This window comes from Struthio camelus, chromosome 3 (assembly GCF_040807025.1).
Source record: "Struthio camelus isolate bStrCam1 chromosome 3, bStrCam1.hap1, whole genome shotgun sequence".
In the NCBI taxonomy this organism is placed as follows: Eukaryota; Metazoa; Chordata; class Aves; order Struthioniformes; family Struthionidae; genus Struthio; species Struthio camelus.
The window spans coordinates 123,051,763-123,076,042 of record NC_090944.1 but is presented as its reverse complement, the minus strand read 5'-3'; the positions used below and the strand labels follow the sequence as shown (position 1 = coordinate 123,076,042).

The following is a 24,280-nucleotide window of genomic DNA, read 5'->3' as shown; positions in this document are numbered from 1 at the left end:
ATTCTTTCTCTGAAAACTGAGGAGGGATTAGTAAGAGATGTCAAGATGCCACAAACCTATGCAATCTGATCCCACCCCTTTAACTTTTGGTAAAGGCTAAGTACTATTAATCAAGTAAATCTGTTTATACTAGAAATACAGCTGCTTGCATATGCATTGCTGTTCAGGTATTTTTCTGTATACCATTCTGATATACTCAAAAATACATCAGATGGAAAGAGCTACAGGCATATGGCCTTGGAATGGTTTCAAATACCCCGATCCACCCCAAAAGATAAATACTTCCAATGAAGCCAAACTAATTTTACTTGGTACACCAGATGACTAGGTCAGTTGCAGTGTCTCAGTTGCAGAGGGCAGCAACTTCACAGTATTAATTTATTGTGGTTTTTAGGTCATCTGACTATATCCTTAAAAGGCTGCAGGAAAAAGAGCATTAAGCTTAAGCAGGAACATTGTATCACAGACAAGGTGGATGGCTAAAAACCCCTTCAGATAGATATCTGCAAGAAGATTTGTCATACAGAACTTTTTTGGAAGACAAACTGTTCAAATATTATCTAAAAATAAAAACAAAGACTTCTTTGGTCTAAAGCACTGCAAAGCTTTCCTTAACTTACAGCTCTACACAAGTAAGGGAAGCAGAGCACACAAGTAATGGAAGGACACTACAAAAAAAAAAGTTTCAGCACTTCAGTGTTCCCTTGTTCCCTCTCTAAAAGCATATATAAAACCTCAGCTCAAGCTAATTCATTTTAATTTTGAGATTTCTTACCATCCTGCATCACCAAATCAAGTACTTAAAAAGATAACTTACACCTATATTGTGCTCATTACCTCTCAACCCCGTCCCCCCTCGCCCCCAAGACGACATTAGTAGGTCTAAATTTCCACGTGACAGGCTAACAGACATACTATCTCAGATAATTTAGAGAGACCATGCCTTTCAGTCTCATAACATCCAAACCTTTCATCACCAATCTGCATGGCATGCACCAGCACTCAGACTGGAGATATCCACACCTCAAGTCCTTTTCTAAGTAAGCCAGTAACTGCATCTCTTTGTTAACTTGGCTCATTTGAGCTAATTTAACAATCACATGAACAGCTCAAAAGGCATTTTTGAAGGATGACCTAAGTTAGGAGGCCAGATTCTCCTTGTAGTCAGCAAGGGGAGAAAGCACCGTCAGAGAACAATTCATTACGTACATAGCAGTGCTTGACTTCAATCTTCTGAAGTGCTAGGTAACAACTCCCCCACTCCTGTTGGATTTATAAAGACTTTACATCTCTGCCTCCAAAGAACCTCTAGACTTCACGGTTTTATGGCCTAGCTAGAACACTGAAGCTTTAATCCACCTGCTCTTATCCAAGAACTATTTTGCTTAAAAATATATACAGTCTATAGTACACCGGCATCTCAACAACCTCATTTTCACTGTATCAAGTACTATAATCAGATCCAAAAATCCCAAACACTGTGACATTAGCATGGGGGGGGGGAACAGGACCAAAACCTCAAAGCATTTTGTCAGGAAGTTAGGTTGTAAGTCACCACCGACCACTTCCGTGCATGGTTGAGCAGGTGAGTGGAATATCATGAAGCCTCCAAGAACATGCTAGGCGGAATTGACAAAAGACAATAGGGCTAGCAGCTGATGAGCCTTCTGTAACAAAAACCTTTTTTGTAGTAATAGTGACATAAGACCTTTTATAAAGTTGTATGTTGAGTAAATAAGTTAACTGATCAAAACACCTTTCAACTCAACTCCATTTAGAGAAAAAATACAGAAGAGGTCTGTATGAGATAGCCAATGTTTGCGTTTACACTAGAAGGCGGGCATGAAGATGGCCACACAGAAATAAAGAAACTGCAGCCTGACTGTATCGTCTCACTTACACTGCTTAAGATTGGTTGTAGCAGAACAAAAACTGTCAACAGAAACAGGTATAGGAGAAGATTTATCCCCCACGACTAGAGCTCAGGAAGAGAGTAATACCAAGTCCGAGTTCTCCAACAGATCTTCCTTTATGAGTACAATTTCTAAATTAGGGGTCAGGATGGAAACAGAACAGCCTCCCACCACTGTTGAGAAGTCAATCCTCCTCACGCACAGGGAACCTAATAGAGGCTCAAAATCAAGTCAGGCACATACTACTGGGTTGTGTTCGCTGAGCTCTCCCTCAAGAAGGGACAGGCGTCCATCAGACGCAGCAAGCGCCACTTTCCTGGGTCTGCTCCTATTCACATCTCAAGCTCTTTAAGTCATATTTGTCGGCTCTGGGATGGGGGAGATACTTGATTCACAAGTACCACCTACTTAAGGGTTCTTCTCATAAGGTCATTTTTCTCCCGCCCCATTTCTTTCATCAGGAAAGAAATGCACTACTATTATCTTTGTACAACTCTCAATATCCTCCGGTACAAAAGAAATAATTATTTCTTTTTTCCCATATTACTGTTTTGGTCTCAGTCTCTAAACTCAAAAAAAAGCTGTTGTACCAATTCATGTTTTCTTGGATCTTCGCAACACTCGATGCGAGCGTCCTAGAATACTGGAGCGGAACACACTAAAACCCCCTCATCTGCTAGACAGGATCATATAAGCCAGATCAACTGAAGTAATAACATATTCAGCCTCCGACACCTCCACTTTAAATTACAGTCAATTTGCTAAAAGTAAAACCACACACAACCTCTCTCCCTTATAAACCGTGTTCCCAAATTTAATGAATCTAGAGGCTGCACTAAAATGGTTATATAACATCAACAGATTCGATTTATTTTCCTGGTCCTGTCTGTTTTCCACTAGCCTTTGTAATCACCCTCTTTGTTTTCAGTTTCCTTCATCAAGTGATCCTGTCACAATTCCACCTGTTCTTAACTTTCCAATCTGACATGCCTGTCATCTACTCAACTGTTACACAGCAGTTATTTCACAGTAGCACCTAGAGACCTAGTTAAGCTAATCACTTCAGCTACTTATAACGTGGAGAGGGGAATGGAGGGAACCTCTAAAGAGCTTGTGGAGATGTTTAAAAGGCAAGCTAAAATTGATGACTTGAACAGGAGGAAAGCAAGACATGCGAAATAATCACGCTGAGTTTGTTTCTGCACAGGCATATACCTTCACCTTGAAGGCACTGAGTGCTGTTCACATAACCGCAAAACACGCATTTCTCTGTTGCTGCTCGTTTGCTTATGGCCATCTCTTTTCTCCTAGTTGAGTATTTGGGACAATGGCCGTGCTGTTTAAAAACTGCACCCTCAGAACTGTACCCCTCTTTGAGGCTGAAGGAGACCATTTAGAACCAACTGCTGCCACCTCAAGATGCTTTACCCGATTCGCAAGTACATGAATGATTAACGCCTTCCAAAAGGACACGGGGTGGGTCTGAAAGACATTGCTACTAGTATTCTTTCAACTACTCCTTCTTTCAAACACCACTGCTATACAGCAGAGGGAGAACTCATATTTTTCTTAACTCCTTAGAATTTAAATACCACTGTGAAAAATGCTGTTGACAATGAAGAAGGATCTACTGGATTACCGTTTCCAATGTTTCTTCTGAATTAGTTTACTTTGTGCTAATGCTTGGGAGATCAATTCAGTACCAAAGTTCTTAATTTCGTTAACCACGTTTAACCCATGCTTTTCTTCACTAAACTTCCAAACTGCACAAAAAAGCTATCATGCTCATCAATGCCTGACTGAAATTTTGACAGAACGACACTTTGGAAAGGATGGTTCTTTTCCTCAAGATAACAACATCTTGATGCCATATAAGCCTACGGGTCTCACAGGAACACACTATGCCCAAACAAGTCTTTGGATAGCCTTGTCAAGACAGTGCACGGCCCAAGTTCTCTCTGCACTCCCAAATAAGGGCTGGAGAAGAATGCGTTGTTCAAAACCTACAAAACCTAAGGCTTCCAAAAAGCAAGCATAGAAGGCAGGCTACTTTGAAATACCGATTTCAACTTGAAGAACCATGTCACTCTATGGTGGTAGCTGGCTGACAATATTCCCCCCCCCCCACCCCCGGAGATGTCAAGACACATCCCACCATTGAGGACTAACAAGCACAAAGAATTTGGGGTGTACCAGTCAAGTCATGACTGAAAAATTGATACCTGACATCAAATCAGGCTGCTATTTTTGAAGTGTCATACTTAAGTCAATGAATTACTTCATGTCAGTACTGCGTGGATTTTTTTTTTTTTTTTGGATACTGGTACAAGATGAGAAACAGGCAGGTTCCTGAACTATGATGGAATGAATCTGCCCTTTCAATTGATAGGCATGATGGACCCTGGGAACAGAAAGATGATAAAATGATACTTTGGAAAAAAAAGTTATGGCAGCAGGAAGGGGCCACTTATAACTAGAAATGAACAAATAAACAGAACAGTGAGAAATTTCCATAGAGATGTTTCCACTAACGGACACCTTTTCAAGGTGTAAAAAAAAAAAAACCCGTCCAGAGATGATAAAGACTCCCCTTTTACATCTCAGTTTCTCACAAAGGACTTAGAGGAGTCTGTCTTTGGTGGAGGAAAGTTCAAAACCCCTTATAACAAAGCAGAACTATGTGCACACACAGACGCTAGATAACAGAAACCCACGTTCTTAAAGGCTGAAAAAAGTTAAGACTCCTCTTCATCCAGCTCCAGTCCTTTCACCTTTGTTCCACAATTTGATCCTGGAGAACTGTGTTGCTTCAGGAAACGTTGGTCAATGCCAACGGCTCAGCTCCATTCCACCAGTAACCATCCATGGCTATTAACCATCACTTCCAGATCAGAGAAGCTTTTATTGACCACTGAACACATCCATCTCGAAGAAAGCCTCTCTCGAGTCTCCAAGTCTTCCTAGCGGAAAAATCTGCACACAAAACATCTACAAAAGGACGATACTATCTTTTACACAGACGGTCCGCATGCTGTGCCCACCTCATCCCACCAATGCCTAGCCTGGGACAGGCAGAGTAGAGTTCAACCTCCTTACAAAGGATCACAACAAATTCAAGCTTCAAATTCTACACAGACAGAACGCACAGGACACTGCCCTCTGGGACGCATAAAAGGGCACTGTTACCCAAACACATTCACTCAATCTGTTGGGTTTGAAGCATAAGCATAGCCATAAGCGGATTCAATATTGCTAAATATTCATAAGGAAAGAATCCTTCCCGACTTTTTCTTAAATCGCAAGCATTCAAAACATTTTTAGTAAGTAAATATATAAAGTTGAGCGCACAAAGTGTAGGTATGCCACAAGGGTCAGAAACACAGTAAAAAGCAGCCTAGTAAGTAAATGGATGTCTTTCTCTGCTGAGCTAAGTACTTATTAACTATTAATTACACTCCATCCAGAACAGTATCTCTAGATCCCTACTTATTATTTTTTGGTTTTGCTAGCAAAATTGCGATAACGTAGAAACGCTCCAACGCACATCAAAGATATCTTGCAAGGGGTACACTGAGCTTCGCAATTTTTTTCCACTGCACTTTGTTTGAGCACAATTTCTGTTATTTTAGACTGTTAAGCATGAATATACACTCCAAAACAACTGTCAGATTGGAGTCTTAAAAACGCTCAAACTTTTCTAAATGAAACAAAAAACTCTAAAAATAGAATGAACAAATAAACATTTCATATTAAAATGTAGGCTTATTTATTGAAAAAAATAGTCATTAAAAATTAATTGTGAACAAATATTTCGCATTAAAAAAACAGCTTTTAAATTCCTTTAAAATATTAACCTTGACTATGCATCCAGTCTCAAACTCCTGAAATTAACCCGGAAGCAATCTTTACCTTCTCCCCCCCCCCCCCCCCCCCCCACATACCTAGGCTATAATTTTGCCACTTGGGTTAGTTTTCTTGCGTTTGGTGGGGTTTTTGTTCCTAACTTCAAAAACTAGTATCTTGGTAAAAGAAAGCATTTCTAAGAGCTTTCCTTGTCAGTCAAGAATAGGTAACCAATATTAGTTTACTAAGAGTCATAAAACCCTTCCCAGAACAGAGACTTTTCAAGATTTGCATGAAAAACAAAAGCAACAAAACACCTTCCAGCATCACAAGTTCTAGTCCACATTTTCTTCCTCTTTTGCTTACTTTCTCGTACCATAACATAACGCAAGAAGAGTCTTGTAATTTGTTTTATAAACCTGAAATATATTCTTCAGATGTTATTAAAATAATAATGGACTAGTACAGATGTATTAATACAAGAAGAGTTTTTTATCTGACAAAGTTCCTGTAAAATTTGAGTTTTCAATACCCTAGAGACTACCAATTTTGCCTGCAGAAAGACACAGAAGGCAGCAAAGGAAGAATCCAAAACCTATTAATCTGTGCACATGAAAGTGGCAGACCACAGTGGCTGTTTTCCCAAATATTTCAAGAAGTTTCTAAGGCATAAAAGCAACACACAAGAGCATGAAGACTTCACAGCATAATTCTCTACCATACGCTACCTCTTTTTAAATAACATTAGCTTTTTTAACCATTCCAGTCAAACAAATAAAAACCTTCAAAGAGAAGGTCCATCAATTTCTCAGATGCTATACCTCCAGTCCCTTCTTATGGAAACCTGACACATTCAGCCTTCACACACCCATCAGGAGCAATACAAAATATTGCAGAGATCTTCACTGCCATTTTCTCTTCATGACAATTTTCCTTTGGATCTCTGCACTCCACTGGGAGAGAAAAAAAAAAAACCCACCAAGTTACCTCTGCTTTTTGACCACAAAGCAAGTGTCAAAGTGAGATGGAACCGTCACACGCAGGAATTTCGTTTTAAACACTAAAGGGGTTCCAAGACATCTGCCTCGAGTCAAGATACTTGCATTCTTGACTCTCCTCTACTCCTACCACCCACAGTCGCAAAACTATGAGCGTTTCCTTCCTTCCAGTAGCACACTAGTCTCTTTACACATGCCAGGGAATAGATACTATAAATCTTTTTTCAGCAGTAAAATTATCTGCCTCATTTGCATCAAGTATCCAGAGCTCTGAGCAGCAAAATTTCCACCTACTTTTTATTACCTGAGTGACCACATAGGGTATATGAAATAGATAGCTACAACTTTAGAGACAAGAAAACCAACCAGGGAGAGAAGCTAACGTAAGCATAGGGAAGAGGATGAAATGAGAGGGACACCAGTCAAGTTACCAACGCACCATACTCACGGGGATCCGTCATCTATGCAAGCGCTGTAGCACTTCCATTCCTACTGAGAAACGTGGAGATGGAAAAAGAATAGCCGTTCACAGAGTGTAAGTTATAATAAAAGCCTGACTTTGGACCTCTTTACCTATTACAGTTAAAAATAAAATTCTGTAAGGGAAGTGGGGGGGGGAGGGGGGCAACCAACCAAACCACACACTTAATCCAGTGCACACACTCAGATTCTCTCAGGCAGAGAGCTGGCAGGGGGAAGGAGAGAGGGAGGAATTGCTCAATACAAACTTAGAAATTACTGTCTTCTCCTATAGCTTCAGCTGAAGGAAACTGCTATTCATATCTTCTCCCCCACATGCCACCCGCCTCAAAAAAAAAAAAAAAAAAAATTGCTGGTGCTAAGAGCAAGCTGTATTGCATACTAAGAAGGTCTTAACTGAGCTGTAGGCAACACAGCAGGCCATACCACTCAACAGAAAATGTACATACACAGGCAGCATATATGAGAAACATTTCACAATAATATAAATTAAAGTTCACAAAGCTTTGGTACAATCACTTGTTTTTGCAGCAGCAATTCTAAGTCTTGCACATGGGCAGAAGACAGGCAGTTCCCTGAGCAATATGCACCCATGACTTTTAATTAAACTGTACAGACAAGCAGTTAACATATATTGGGGTTCCCATCTGGTACTAAGTAAAACATACAGCAGCAACATACACTAGTTAAATGCAGCTACCAGAAAGAAGGAAAGAAAAAAAAAAAATCTAAAACATATTTATTATAAGCTAGACTTGGAGAGAAAAAGTCATATATTTAAAGCTCAGACTAGATTTACTGCCAGGCAATAGACTGTTGAATACATATAATTAAGTACACGCAAAACAATATTATGCTAACAAGACTTCAAAGAGCAGCAGTTGGGTAAAAGACTTAAACCATCTTCTATTTCAGTGAATTTTTCTATATTGCAAGTGTGAGAACCATTTACTCTACAGCGATGCCATCTATTAGCCAGAAAACGTCAGCCTTCCTGCCATAAACAGAAAGGGAAGAGCAGCTACATAGCACAATAGGTTTTGAAAAAAAATCTGTCAATTATCCTTCACACTTAAGACCTAGTGCCCTCAGCACCCCCCCCCCCTTTAAAAACTCCATGCGTCTTGAAAATAAAACCAAGTTTGTCTACTTCAGCTTCGATTTTCAGGCAACTGAGAAGCTTTGTAAAGGTATCTTTTGTGTCCTGTACGACGCAAAACTGGAAAGGAGAGCGGCTTTCGTTTAACAGAAAGGAAGTAATAGACAAACGCTCAGCTGTGAAAGTGTTGGAACAGAAGAGAATCACACAAACTAAAAACATCTACAAAACTGACAGTGATTTCTGAGACAAATATTAAAAAAAAAAAATATATATATATATATAGTAGCATGTGTTGGTGCCCTCAGTGGACAAGCACAGAGCTGCAGACACCTAACAAAGAACAGGACAAAATAAATTTTCAACCGCTACAAAGCAAAGCTATACTGTGAATTAGTGGCTCACTGTAAACATAGATGAGTTTTGGATTCTCAAGACAGAAAAGCCCGAGATGAGAAGGGGAGGGGGAGTCGTACTAGCACCAGCTTCTCTCCCCCACTTACCATCATGAATGACAATAGAGATAGGAGGCCATTACTATAATAAAAAACAAAATTAAACATCATTTTAACAAAATGCCAGGATTCCACACTTTTTTTTTTTTTTTTTAAATGCGACAACCTCAGAAAAGACAGGATGGCTGCCAACATAAAGTTGTCACTAATACATCTATAGGAAACATAGTGGCTGTAGAGAGACCAAGATCAGGACAACTAATTCGTGGCCTTGAACATCCTAAACTCTAGACTGCATCAGGCAAATCCTTCACCAGAAATAATTACACAGAAAGTAATTTTGAAAGTGGCACTGAACTTCATTCTGCCATTATAAGAAGAGTACAACAGTGTGTCAGTGCCCTTTCTGGTACTTGCAGTTTTAACAGATACCTTTTTCAAAGCATAAACATTGTAATGCTTTAAAAGCACCCTACATTTTTCAGGTTGAAAATACAAAGAATGAAATATAATTTCCTGGGAATTCTTGAATCATTTATTAAAGACAAATGCTTCCACTACGTCTGAAAGGAGGTTGGAGGGAAGCTGCCTGTCAAAAATTTACTTTCACCCGACAAATGACATGACTTAGTAGGACAGCTCTACAGAAAGTTTTAATTCCAGACCATTCTCTAAGCTACGCGTAATAAGGAGGAGATGCTTCAGACATGTCATACTGCATGTTCAGAAGACTCTGAACTTAACAGTTTGTAGGTCCTACCAATTATTTCTAAGCATTTTAAAGGCACAATCAACATTTTGAGCTGGTTTCAGAATCTGGCTCAAATGTTCCTTCCCAGTATTAAGTTGATAAACTCATGTTACACATATTTCCCTTCGATAGCCTCCGGTGTAGCAGGCAAGCTAGAAAGGTGGAAGAAGATGTGGGTGGAATACCACAATGTACGCCAGCCATCAACAGCTTCGTAAAGGTCCTTCTGAGAACAAACAGCACCTAATTTAAATTAGAGCAAAATATCATCTACATCAGTCCAGGTTATGATTGAGGACTAAGAATCCATGACTAAAGTTACTCCCTTACCTACCCTCGCCTCACAGCGTATCAGCTGACTGTATGGGACGACGAACAAGCAGCAGCACTAAGGTTTGTGCAAGAGCCAGTGTAAAACGCTGCCCCAGGCTCCCCTAGACTGCCCGAACCCAGTAAGCTATCAACTCGTTCCTGGACTTGCACAAAGAAAGGGGGAAGAGGCAGAACCTCCTCTCTTGATAAAAACATTCAAAGCACTTCAAATTAAGAGCCATATATCGTTTGACTGTGAACTGCAATGTGTTCTCGAAGTACATATTTTCCTAACAGTCACCTTCCGTAAACCCACAAAGTCTTCCTCAGATGAAAATCAGGATATTAGTGCATTTTTGTTTTCTAACATCGTGTCCAGATGATTAATAACATTGAAATTTTCCAAGTCCTTCCTCAGAAGCACATAAGATAACCACTTACAATAGGCTTCTGAAGAACTAGTGCAAAATCTAAAGCACTTGAGCGTCCCACAAGATTCTTTCTCTAGGTTGGGTCTCAACTTATTTCCTTCAATATTTGTGCTTTCACAACATAGCACCGTATTTTAGTAAGAATATATAACTTTCTTGTACCACATGTATGGTTCATTGTACCCAAAGATGCACCTATGGCTTCACAACTGTCATATTACTGTTATATCCTGAAACTGCAGAAAACGAAGAGTCTATGAGAACATCTTATAGAATGCAAGTTATATGGATGTAGTTTATTCTCACAGAAATGCCCACTGTTCCTCTTAGGATTTTTAAATGATTTCAACAAACAACTAAGGCAACCCCCTACTCTCTCCCTCACCCACAAATAAGGGCTCTGACTAACACCCAGTAGCAAATTAAAAGGGTCTGCCAGATGCCCCCTAGAAGTTGTTGCCCCAATGACAGATGGCTCTACAGTTCATGTGGCAATTCAAGAGCAGCTCCAGTTTTCAACCTAGCATAATTAAGTAAACCAGCTGCAATTTCCCTTTACCTTAATATGCTGTTCTGAAAAATCAAAGCACCACAGGAACCATGTTTTGAGCTGCTCAGTGATCCCTGCCTTGAACAGGGATCAGCTGGGAGCACAGGACAAATTACAACTGAGAGCAACAACCCCCACTTCAACCATTCAGTTTTCATCCTGTATTACGTGGAATAAGCTCAGCACTACAGTCCAAAAAGAAGATGGGTACTGTACCAAGAAAGATAGTTCAGTTCAAAAACTAGACTACCAACTGCAGGGACTTCAGAGCACCAAGCTCAATTTCCTGCTTCACCACAGATGTGGTTCCATCATCAGGTTAAAGCAGTTTAAGACTGTAATGCTGCCAGAAAGGACAGTACAGCCCTCTTCCCACACCTTGTCTCCATCGGCTGCCTTGCATAATGGCTAGCGATTGTATAGACGCATTGTCCCTAGTATTAACGAAGGAAGGAGGAGGCAAAGCACCACTGAGAAAATCCCTTTTGATGGCCACCAGTAATTACACTGCCTAAACCAATGGCAAGACCGTACCGACAGACTTCCCTAGCATCTTTGGGCAAGTCATATCATTTCTTTATGGTTTCCATTTCCTAACATTGAACTCAGAACAACAGTACTTCCCTACATCCCAGGTGCGTTACAAGGACGGCTACAGCAAAGACTGGAGAGTCTGCAAGACACAAGAGCAGTGCAAGACATACCAACAACTAAAATAATTAAACAAAAAGAGATTCTTTACCAGAACCTAAAATTACTCTAGGCAATCACTAGAATCTCTGTAAGAAATGGTGGGATAAGAGACATTTCCCCACATGGGCAAGATCTTAAGGAAGTAGGGAAGGAGTAAAGTTGAGCGCACTGATTACTATCTTTTACACCATTGAAGGCGCGATAGTTCTCTCCTAAACAATCTCTTGTAATATACAAGCAAAGAATTGATGTGAAAAGATCAGGAAATTAGAAACCTTCTGGACTAGAAACTGCTACTTTGGCTAACTCCATCCCATGCAATATTGCTATTACTATAAATACTGAAAGACTTAACCACAGAATTACTCCCCTTGCTTTAAACAAACAGAAAAGATAAATACGCACACATGCATGAACTCTGCAGTGAGCCTCTATTATTAAGAGGAAAAAAAAAAACAAACAAAAACCTCTCTGAAAGAAAAGGGAAGTTTTCATTTAAGTGGAACCCCCCAAGTTATTAAGCCTTGTATACAGACTCTCACTAACATTTGGCCACTTCTACAATACTACAGACGTCAGGGAAAGATGAAACAAACACACCTTCTCTATGTTCCCCAAAATATTACGCAGTAACACCTCAGGAGGCTCAAGCAGCTCCCACAGCCACTGTAACTGATCCCCATAATGCATATATTGTATTTATATCACTGTAAATATAGCCTTTTGTCAGTCTGACTCTACACACAAATATTAAGGAAAAAAAAAATCACAATGAATTTTTAACACAGAATACACACACACACACCTTTAGTGACTACCGCATTTGCGCCAGAACATCACATCAAAAATACTCAACCAGAGACTATTTCTTCAGTTTTTCTTACTAGCACTCTCACAGTGAGCAAGTTTTTAGCAATTATCTCTGCCATTCAAGTGACAAGAATAGTTAATTTCTATTTTTCCCTGGCCATTAGAATACTTCATCAGTGGATTACACACCCGTTTGCTAAATAGCGGTACGACAGAGGAATGCTGGAGATCCAACCCTGCCTCTGGGAGGAAACTGTCGAGTGGATAAAGACCACATTCAAAGCGGAGTCAATCTGAAAAAAAATGACTGTGCCCAGCTCACTATCTTATACAAAAAATACAGTTGCAGCTCACAGCGCTCTTGGTCATTAAGACGACTATGAGAATAAATGACAAAATAAACAATGCAGTCAGTCTTGGGATCTACCCAAGAAGATGGTAATAAATCCACTCTTATAGCATCAGCAGATGACAGGTATTGCTTCAAACACCTAAGTTAAAGATAGCTTTATAAAAATCATGATTTTAAGCTTCCACTGTATCACTGTATTAATCAGCATAAAAGCATAGCACAGAGCACGCACTCCATTTCTTCAAAAAAAAGTTATCCAGAAAAACATAGGGAGAAAAATTCAGGCATGATATCTGAAAACCGATCTTAACCTAGACTACTACATAGTAAGAAAGTTAATCTCCGAGAATACCAAAATCTTAAAATAAAGTTTTGATTGTTTAAAATATTCCATTCTTATTTTCCCCACCTTATCAAGGTTTTTTTTTTCCCCACAAACAAATTTTAAGACTTCCTAACTATGAAACTAACAGCTACGCAAGTCCAAAAATATAAAGCACTTATTTCAACACCAGCACGGGCAGTGCATTTTCCTTTCAAATTACATGTTAAGGCTGCTACTTTGTCTATAAACAACCACCAGAATAATTTCACCTCTTCCTCTTCTGTGGCATTAAAAAAAGGAAAAATAGGTTTAGACGAGCCAGAGCTGTCAGAAAACATTATTTCCTGTTAACGTTAAAAGCGAGTTTCATTCAAGCTCAGACGTTCAAACCTCTCTTAGACAAAATGGGAAAAGCAGCGGCCCACTGACATGTAGCGCGACAACTCTATCTTCAGAACGCAGCTTCATTAGGTACCTACTGAACCTACTCAGGTATGCCTTTCTCAATTGCTTATAAATCTTTTAATTCAAGGTAAAATTTGACAATGGCAAACATCCATACTAATACTGTTAGGTCTGTCAGAGGCTTATTGATCAGGAGCTCCTGCTGACACTAAGAAATTTGGCAAGATCTGAAGAGGTCTAAACTCATTATCAAAGGCCACCCGAAGTCATTTGGATATAACCCGTTATCACGATCATGCCAATTCTTCTTCTAATCATCCAGACAACAACAGTAGCCGAAAGCGTTTATCTCCTGCCTTCTCACTAATGTTTAGCTAGCTAAACAACTGTACAATTTGTGCTGAAGGAGGCTCTTGCTACAATGATCTTAAGCACATGCCTTAGAGGCTCGATTACTGTATAGCTTTGCAGAGACCTAAGAACGGAGCCAGAGAGGAAGCTCCAAATGGATCAGAACAAAATGGTTCCTCTGTCATGAAACACTTGTTACTTATTTTCACATACTACAGCCTCTTTAGACGTTCAGTCTATTCTCCCAGATAATGAAGGACGGAGCTTGGCTATCTCCTCTCCCTTTCCACGATCTAGGGCAGTACAGTTGCAGTCAATGCAGGTCAAATAACAGAGCAAGTGAAATTCCAAAACAAACTCGTTCATTTTGAAGTTGAGTCCTGAGCAAGTCTTCAAGAAGGTGGTGGTGCAGAAACCTTTCTGCCAGAAAGAAAAATGACAGCAGATCTTATCACCTTCAGAGTCAGGTGCCAAAGGCTTTATATAACAACTATCCTAAGAAAAGTCACTGGCTTCCCTCTTCAAGACTGCAAGAAATTAAGGAAGTGACAAATACACTCATTTGGACAATTATTGCACATAGTTTAACTGATGCCCCAAAAGCTATGTTTCTGGTCTCTTGCTTTCCTGGTAGTCAGGAAACACTTTTATTTAGCCAAATAGCATCCATTTTGTCCTCAGCTCTCGGAAAAACGATTAGAACTGGAAGCTGCACTGTGCTTCTGCAGCATAACGCTTCTTTCAGTCAATTGCAGCATTCTCCGAAGGTATGTTGATAGACTACCCTCACGACTGTTATTTCTCAGAGGACTACAGTAAGTCTGCACCAAGGCTTACATCTTAAGAAACCTGAATTCCAAGTAAGGAGAAAAAAAAAAAAAAAAAAAAAAAAGAAAGAAACCCACACCACACCTTTTCCTCCACTTATTATTGATGAAACAAACTGGATGGTTGAGTTTATTATATTGTGCTGCAAACCCAAATTTCAAGTAAGCTCTAACCTCCAAAAGGAGGGGAGGGGGTTCGCTTTTACCTTTTGTGTCATTTCAGGAGCTGTCTGTGATCAGCGAGAAACTTTCAGTCAAGATTCCAGTGGGCAACACTGAACATCCAAAAAACATTACTGCAGCATTAGAATAATTTCAATTATCACCTGTCTTCTGAAAGAAATAGAAGTAAAAACTACTTCTTTGAATACTTCTTTCGTATTTTTAAAGATACTGTGGAATAACCAATGTACTTTGTGTTTCAAAACGTGCTAATAAACCTTTCATAGGTTTTACTACAGGAAAACATACCTAATAATTATAGCATCAGACCAATTTTCAGAGTAGCACTCACTCCTTCACCAAGGTGTAATCTCAAAACAGCAGTAACACAGGAAACTGTGGTGAGGTCCACATCTTACTGTTGTGCAGATACACCCAAACCAGCTTAGAGACAGAAACTGCATTATTGTTCTGGCACAGCACTCCAGCAGGTCTAACAATCCACATGGAGAAGGGAGTGCCTTGAGAGAGCATAATGAAAGAGGGTCAAGCTAACTCAAATTACCTTGCGTTTGCCACAGGCTAAGAGCATACACATGAACAATTACTGTAAATCAGATACCACAGATCAGCTGACATGTGGTAGGTAACCTGTCATCCTGCCATAGCCTGTCCAAATATAAAGATAGCTTGAAATTTAGACTGACTGTAGAGCTACAAACTCGACCTTGTTCTGAAAGCAATAGGAACTGAACCCTCAAACCTTTGCTTCTAGATATATTTGCAGAAAACGAGCAACAGAACAGAGCCCACAGATCAGAGCCCTTAAGGATAACAAGCTGTTTCCAAACACTACAAACTGCACTACCAAAAGGCAATAGTTATTTCAACATTGCCTAACTAACTAATCAGTCCCTCACTATAAGCATGCATACAGCATGATGACCATGAGACTGCAAATTCAGCTCTTCTGTTAGCCTGGATAGCAGTTATTCCAAACAAGTCTACTCCTTCAAACTACGGCCGTTAATTTTGCCTTATAATGGCAATTCACGGTAGGAGCAAAAGACAATCTTTTGCTTCACAGCCTAATTCCTCAGCGCGCTCATTTCTCTACGCTGTGTCGAGAAACTAGACGCTAAAGAGTTCTCCGTAACGTTAAAAAGCACTATCCTTCCAATGGCCTAGGATGTTACAACTAGAATAATGGTGCGCACAAACTGTTCCCCCCCACTCCCCAAATGTTTTCCAAGGCTTTTCCCACGTGTCTCCCAGTCTCCAGAGAAGTGCCCAGTAAGAGGTTTAGTTCATTTAAAAAAAAAAAAAAAAAATCTGCACTAATAACTGGAAAAACAGTCATCAATTAACAGCCCTAATTCAAACACCTAACAGGCTCATTGAAGTCAAGCTGCACAGAAAATCTGAGGAAAAACTATGTCCTCTAATAACATTAGACTGACACTCACATGGTAGAGCTTTACAGCTGAATCAGTGTTGGAACACAGAACCACCTGCACAAGAAGTGCTATTACTATTTAGTAATAGCATTATTTTGTTACTGGAGTAGTATCACTAATAGCCGGTTTATATTAGAATAATATCAATACACGTTTTTGCTGAATATACTCAGCAGAACCAAGAAAACAGAGCTGCTAATCGCTGCAGCTCCTAGCTGTTTCTGATGACGTTTCTAGACAGAAAGCAAACACACACCACTTAGAACTCCTCCTATAAACCAGCGCCCACCTCTCACATTTAAGAGACCAGGAAGACCTGAGGAACCTAGTAACGGGACGCAAACTGCAGGTTTCCATTACCTAAATGGTGACTTCTGTTCTGGTTCCATTGTGTATATCATAGCGCATACACAGCGCATACAGAATAAAGCCACAGCAGCATTTCTACAGCTCCTGTCAATGGACTATCGCCATTCACTGTGGAAGGCTACAGTTTCACGTGACAGCTAAACTGCTCTAATGGTGAGCTGTGGCAAAAAGGGGAGTCCTGCTTCCTCCCTCCCATTCCCAGCCACACACCCGTCATCCACCCTCCTAACTCTGCAGTTAATTACTTCAAAGAACTAAACCAGCAGATAACTGTTCACATTTTTTGGAGGGTTAGCTTCCATGCTGAGCTGGTTCAGAGAGCTAAACCGGCAGAAATTAGACAAAAGCCAACACAAGGCAGAGTATAAGTACATGTGCCTAGAAGCAGGAAGACCCCTTCCTCTAGCAAGTGGGTGCTAGAGTAACTTAGCCATCTTTGTCAAAACGCAACTGAAAGAAGTACCTCAGAGGAGAGCATAAGAACTAGTCTCCAAAAGCCTACCAAATCAACTGCATGCTTAGAAAGCATTTGTTTGTTGCTTGACCAACTCCTACCAACTTGTAGGTATGGATAAACAGCATCATTAAAAAAAAAAAAAAAACCACACGCATCACCCCAACTAGGAAAACATATTTGTTGAGGAGAAGAAACACTCGGCGATGCAACAGTTATCTTTTTAGAAGTATTTCAGATTCAAAGATTTTTGTCTCCTCAAAAAGAATTCACTAAACTATATAATAGTAAGCACAATTTAATGACAGGGGATTCCTATACGAGGGTCTTTCTTTACCTCAGATTCTACATCTGGATCTTGTCTTATTTTCCTCCTTTGCAACAATTTAGAAGTCTTCTTTAAAAACAGTAACATATTACGAAGGAGGGTTTTGATAGACCTTCTATAATTTCACTAAATATTTCAGTTTGCTTCCCCCCCCGCCCCGCCTTCCCTTCAGAAGCTCATTTCATCAAGAAATGAAGTACTCAAAATTCTAGACCATATTCACCAAACACACTGTTCATGGCACTTAACTACAGTAATAAAAATCACCAAGCATATTTCCCCTCCTATTCAAATGTCAAATAGAGGAACAGCACACGAACAAGGAATAAACAGAAGTACTTAACAACCAGAAAATGTCAGAGGATTAAGTAACAACAAAATTAACTGAACAACAAACCTTGCTTTTTCTTAATTGCTATTAGTTCAGTCATGTCTTCTTTTCTTCTTTCCTTTCAGTATCTACTCGCTCTGTAGCTCTTACTTACTTTTCCTACATTATCTGTTATAACACTTAACGCTAAATATATTTATTCAGTACAACTGAGAAACTACCTCCTCTTTACAGCAGATGCAATAGTTCAGAGCCACAGTCTGCGAAAGGAAGTTTAAGCTGTGCCCCAGGTGATGTGCATTACAACACACCTGGCACATATTCATTCCCAACAACTTCCTTTACAGAAATAACCCAAATTAACTGTGGGCCCAATGAGTTGTCCTCATAGCTGCTGCAGCAGCCCTCTTCTGGCTGTCACTCGATCTCCTCAATTATGCCGCTGTGCATGTGCAAAATAAATGCACTCAATGTGCCGAATAAACATACATGCACAACAGTTGCTCTCTACATACAATGCAAATTCAAGCACTTCCAGGGCACACCAGATTTACCATGCTGGTAAGGAAAGACTGAATTGCCTACAGAAAGCAAGTTGCAAGCCTTTCTATCCCAAACAGCTGCTGGGCTGACAGTGCATTTGCAGTACTCCAGTTATATGTATATACATTATGCGCTCTAGATACGGAGGATTTAAGTGTTTATTGTACTTAATGCCCTGCACACCTGCAACAAAAGCCTGACGTGCTTTGGACAGCTTTGCTCTACTGCACAAATACGATACTCCCAAGAAGTGCCACAACGCAGAGGAGGCCGCAGAGTATAACCTTCCCCCAAAGTGGAAAGACATCAAACAGACTAACTGACAAAGGAGACCGTCTACTTCCTTACTTAAACCATTTAGCTCAAAGTTTTTGTAATCCAGAATCAAAATTAAATATATTTCTGAGAAATTATAACAGACATTAGTATTCTCATGAATGAACAAAATCTACCAAAAATGTGAACAATGAACATTACTGTGCATTTGAACACCACCACCACCACCACCCCCCTTAGTTCTAACAGAAATTTAGGTGCCTGTCCTACCTTAAGGACAACAGAGGTGCTCGCGCTCTCCTATGTGCTTGTGATGCAAAACTAGGATTTGAGAGACAGAAGTTGTACTTGCAGTACCGAGTTTATAAATTCTGTAAGGTCAACTCTGGAAAATTTTCATTGCAGAAGCAAGGAATATGGATCCATATATAAATATATCTTTTCACAGCCTAAGACTCTCTTTTAAGGAAAATGGAAAACCTGTATTAGACTTCTTTCCACCTGGAGCAAGTGATGCCTGACTTCTTGCCATAAGGGATGATCCTACAAAAACTGAAACCGATTTGGTTATTTCGATGCAAATCTGGGTATGGACATTTGCTTCAGTGTAAGAGTAATTTAATTCAGCTACTGTACAGCCCAGCACACACTAATATAAGAGTTTCAGTGCATACTTCTTCCAAGAAATAAAATAAAACCATGCATGCACTTGAAACAGGGCCAAATAAAGACTCCTCGACTTTCCTGACTTATTTGTAAGCTTAATGTTACAAAAAAATTAAAAAAAATCAAGCTCAGTGAACAGGAAATCTAACAGAGCTTAGTTTCTACATGCTTCCACAGCCTAACCTACTCTTTCTCCCACTACTTCAAGCACTCATGTCCCCTATACAGACAAATGACTAATTCAATTCCCGTGTGTGCTGACAGGCCAGCTGGTCGTTGCTTCTTGGCATAGGTAGAGAGGGATAAATTATAACTGTCTTTTCCTCATTGTCGTCTTCAACAGTCAACAACTGCCAAAAAACTTAAGAACTTCACACCCCTTTATCGAATGTAGTTGAAATAAGCTAGCAAGTTCAGAAGTCGCAGGGTGACAGAAAGACAGACTGGATGGGTATATTAGCCTTGTTTTCTTCGGAAAAAAAATCTATTAAAAAAAAAAAAAATCAGATCTGCAAGGTAGGCTTACAGATGGTACTACATATGCCCCAACTCTACATGTTTTCAGGGTGCAGTTCTCTCCCAGTTTAACCTAATCTGAATCAGAGCTGCCACCACACCCACAGGCACGTAGCGTTATCCCTTCCCTTGTACTGGCACTGGTGCCAAAAAATCAACCTAGGGAGAAAAAAAAAAAAAAAAAAAAACGTTATTAGTTTTTGGGCCAGCCAGCTCACTACGTTGTCACATGGACACCACTACCATATAAAAAGGAAGAGTAGGATTGTGGCAGCTCCAGCTGCCAAGGAACTATAAGTTTGGTAGTTAACAACATACAGGATCCAATCCTGAAACCACTTAATATTGGACATAAGCCTCAGAACCTCATTAGTACCATATCCAGTCATTTGCTGATGTTATAAAGAAGCACATATGCAATAATGTATTTATTCTTTTGAGAAAACAAAAACAAGAAAAAAACCTCTTGTACGTGATAGCTCTTCGGTTAACTGTCTTAGTTGCATTCTGGCCAAGATTTTTAAGATACCTGTTTTACTTTGTTTTCCTCCTGAAACTAGCCAAAGCTACATCCTCAAGGGAAAAAAAAAAAAAAAAAAAAAAAAAGCAGCGCTATAAGCAAACACAGAAATATTTAAACACAGGTGTCACCTTTCTTTCCTTTTGGACAGACCATTGTAACGCAAGGGCCCATCTATTCTATAACCTTAATGCAGAATTCCAAACTGACAGAGTAAACCACTGGCAATCCCACAGGTGACTGGGGAGAGATCAGAAGGGAGAAGGTACAATATAAGTAGCATAGGGTAGCCAGGGTGGCTAATTTAAGTGAAGGGAGTTGCAAACAGCAGAACATAAGGCAGAACATCTTGGGAAGTATATCCTGATGACATCTTATCTTGGCCACACAACACAGTAAGTTTAGGAGAGAAAAAATCTTATCTGCAAGCATTTACGACATCTCTTTCCCAGTGTAATCAGAATACAGGTACACACAGCCATTGTTTATCAATGTATAATACAGATCCATTCCACATTCAGTAGATCTATTCCTACTGCACATACAAGATACATTAAAATAAGAGAAACTGAAAATTATGAAATACAGCTCTATATGATTTCTAAACCCTTACAGGGAACATCTGATGGAAGATTTTTTAAATTTGGTGCTTTCTAGTGATCCACTTATTAACAACAGGAGACATCGTTCCTGATTTTTACCCAATAATAAAAATAACAGCTGTTACACAGTCGCTAAACACTGTATTTATGTAGCCTTAAATAATAAATAATGTGCTAGCTCTTGAGCTTTTTGCTAAGCAATCTACTTTAATGATATGAAACAACAAGAAGTTCCAAAGATTAACTATGTGCTATATTAACAACTGCTCCACGTTACTTGTACTCATAAGATCCTACTAACTGCGATATAAAGGGAGAAATTAATTGTAACGAAAAAAATAATTTTCATTTAATCACAGACACACTCATATTACCTAATTTATTTTAAACAAATCTAAATGTGAATTTAATAGAAACTCTTGACTAATAACTTATACCGCCTCTGTTGTATAGCCTTTCTTAAGGTCCCCTACACTGAATAGGAATAAAGGTGAAAAAAAGTCACCACTGACTAGTTTAACCCTAGAATATCGCCTGACAATTTAGCAACATTACGCATTGTCCTTAATAGTAACAGCCCTGTACAAAGCCCATGAAAGTCACAGGTAAAATTGGGATTAGCTTCCAGAGATACTGGATCAGACCTTAGACGATCTGGGAAAGGAACAGGAATTGTATTAGTTTGTCATTTAGGGTATCTCTACTGCAAATGACCTTAATACAATTAAAACATTTTTGGGCAAGCCAGACCTCACCACTGACCTTCAGAAATGGAAGGAAAAAGCTAGCAACGAGCCAGCCCTACGGAACAGTAATTTCAGGAACTGTGGAATCTGATTTTGTTACCACTCTATCACCGCTAAGTGGTAGATAGCAATGAACAATGTAAAAAATTTTAGGTTAATGAAGAGTTCCCCAAAAGAGCAAAATAACGCCTCAAATTTTAACAGAAAAAGTTTCTCCCCGTATCTTTAAAAAATTGGTAACGTGAATAGTTTGAGACAGCCAGTCCAACGTAAAAATGAATAATCAGAGCATTAATCCATAAGTGTGCCTGAGATTACGTTTTCATTTGTTTAAAAAAAAAGAAAAAAAGTCAACTCGGGTTGAAAAATCAATCTGTATTATGCACATGAAACATAGATGATGAAAATCTTCAGTGTGTGTCACTGAAAGGAGGAAGTGTTTTGTTTTTTTTTTTTTTTAATGCCAGTTTACCAGAGAAGTCATTTTAATTATATAATTACTGAAGATTTTGGAAGGTTTACACAAGACCCATAATTGGGCATAAGACATCACATCCTCTGGTTATATACACAGCAATCTGGTCTGGGTAACATTCTTTGCTCTGACCAATGTGTGCGAGGGGGGGCGGGGGAAGGAAGGGGAGGGAGGGAGGGGGGAGGAATGGAGAATTAAAAATACTTCCTCAGATTAAATTTTCTTTACTTCATTTGTTTAAAGTGTTTCGGTCGCATAAGATCCACCGAAATACTTATCGCGATGCATCTCCGCAGTTAAAATATCTCGTTCTTAATGCAATATCCTAGATACTCAAACAAAAGGCGTTCAGCTGACAATGAAGGCTTTTTTTTTTTTTTTTCAAATTTTAAAAAGACATTTGTACGTCTAAAACTGCACCGCAGATCAGTCTCCTTTATCACGCAAGAGTTGTGACAGCCAATGCATAAAAAATTAAAACCGAATCCACCACCAGATAAGACATGCAAAATGTCTCCTTCAATCCCACCCCCATCTCGCCTTAAAAAAAAAAAAAAAAAAAGAAGAAGGGGGGGGGGAAAGAGAGAGAAAGAAACAGCGCTGCACACACAGCACGCACACTCGCACCCCCAGCCATGATCGTGGCAGCAGGGCCGGGGGCCGAGGGACCCCCCCCCCCCTCCTTCGCCGCCCTGGCGGCTCTGCCCCGGGCTCCATTAGAGGAGGGATCCCACCTCGGCGATTTCTCATCCCTTTAGACAATGGTGCTTCCCCGCTCGGGTCCAAATTATCAACGTTTTGACGCTAGGCCCCGGCCGCGGGGGGCGCAGGCAGCCGCCGGGCAGGGCCGCGGCGCCCCCCGCTCGGCGGCCAGCGCGGCGCCGGGGAAGGAGCGGGGGGCGCTCGGCCGAGGTAAATAAATGGCCGCCCGGCGCCCCACGCGCCGCGGCTCCTTCCCCCCCCCCCCCCCCCCCGCGGCCGCGTAACCGAAGCCCGGCGCCCAACTGCGCAGTAAAGGCGGCGCGGCGAGGCGAGGCGAGGCGCGGCGGGCTGCGCAGGGGCCGGCGGCCGCCTCACCGCCGCCACCATTTCGCCCACGGCGGCGGGGAAGGTGTCGGCGCAAGTGGCTCGGCCTCGGCCGCCCGCTCGCAGCCCCCCGGGCCGGGCGCCGTTCCTCCCCCACCCCCCCCCCCCAAAAAAAACCCAGCAGGGCAGCTCCCCTCCGCCAGCGCGGAGGCCCAGCCCCCCCCTCCCTCCCCCGCAGGGAGGCACCGGCTCGCCCGGCCCCAGGCTGCCCACAGCCCCGGGGCGGGGGGTTGGCCGCCATCCGGGCCCCCCGGCCCCCTCGGCGGCGGGCGTGGGAGCGCGGCGGTGGCGGCGGCCGGGGCCGAGCCTCCGCCTCCCTCCCTCCCTCCCTCCCTCCGGCTCGGCGGCAGGGCCCAGCGGCCCCGAGCCGGGGCAGAGCCCCAGCCAAACAAAGCGCGGCCTGAGCGGGAGCCAAGGGTGAAGCAGCCTCGGCTTTTCCTGCCGGTGCCCGGCCGGGCGCGGCGGGGCCCAGGGCCGCGGCGGCCCGCGCAGGCCCCCGCTCGGCGGCGGCGGCGCCTCGCTTACCCCGTTCCCCGGCGGCGGCGGCGGCGTTGTTGTTCCTCTCCTGCTGCTGCTGTTGTTGCTGCTGCACCGGGCGCGGCCTGGACACTCGCCTGGGTCTCCTGTTGGCGGCTCGGACCGAGTTCATTTGCCGACTCGTGTGGGTGGCGGGAGGGGAGGGGAGTTGGGGGTGGGGGGGTGTTAATCCTCCGGCAACCGGTGCCTCTTCGGCGGGCAGGGAGCCGCGGGGCGGCCGCCTCGCAGCAGCGGGCGGGCGAGGAGGGGGGTCTCCAGGTGCGGGTCCCGCCGCCGCCGCCGCCTCCCCGGCTCGGTCGAGAAGCAGAGGAGCCGCCGGCCGCCTGGGTCTCCCGAGCGCTGGCTGTGGGGGATGTTCGCTCCGCTGCCCCCCTCCCCAACCCCCCCAAAAAAAGAAAAGATCCCTCTCTTAAAGGAGCCCCGCGATCCTGCCCGTCTCAAGCCCGTCGCTGCTCCGTGGCAGGAGGAGCCATTGACACTGCCCGAGACACACACTCGCGGGGAGGCAGCCGCTGGCGGCCGCCCTCCGCCAATCGCCGACTCCCACACAGAGGCCCGGCGGCGGCGCGGCCAATGGCGGCGCCGCTTCTATCGGGAGGCGAGGCGAGGCGAGCGGA

At 42.0% G+C, this 24,280-nt stretch overlaps 1 protein-coding gene across 3 annotated transcripts in view; it reads right to left on the bottom strand.

Moving 5' to 3' along the window:
- The window catches only part of FBXO11 (F-box protein 11), a 74,880-nt gene extending 50,654 nt beyond the window's left edge, over positions 1-24,226 (bottom strand). Inside the window, exon 1 of one of the 3 annotated variants that reach the window (XM_068940058.1) lies at positions 23,652-24,226. In XM_068940058.1, coding sequence (XP_068796159.1) covers positions 23,652-23,775 — 124 coding nt within the window. In that variant the 5' untranslated portion in view covers positions 23,776-24,226. Of the gene's footprint in view, positions 1-22,774; positions 22,806-23,651 lie in introns of those variants that run through there. The other 2 variants (XM_068940059.1, XM_068940061.1) reach the window with 2 other exon arrangements.
- Between the last annotated feature and the right edge of the window lie 54 nt (positions 24,227-24,280).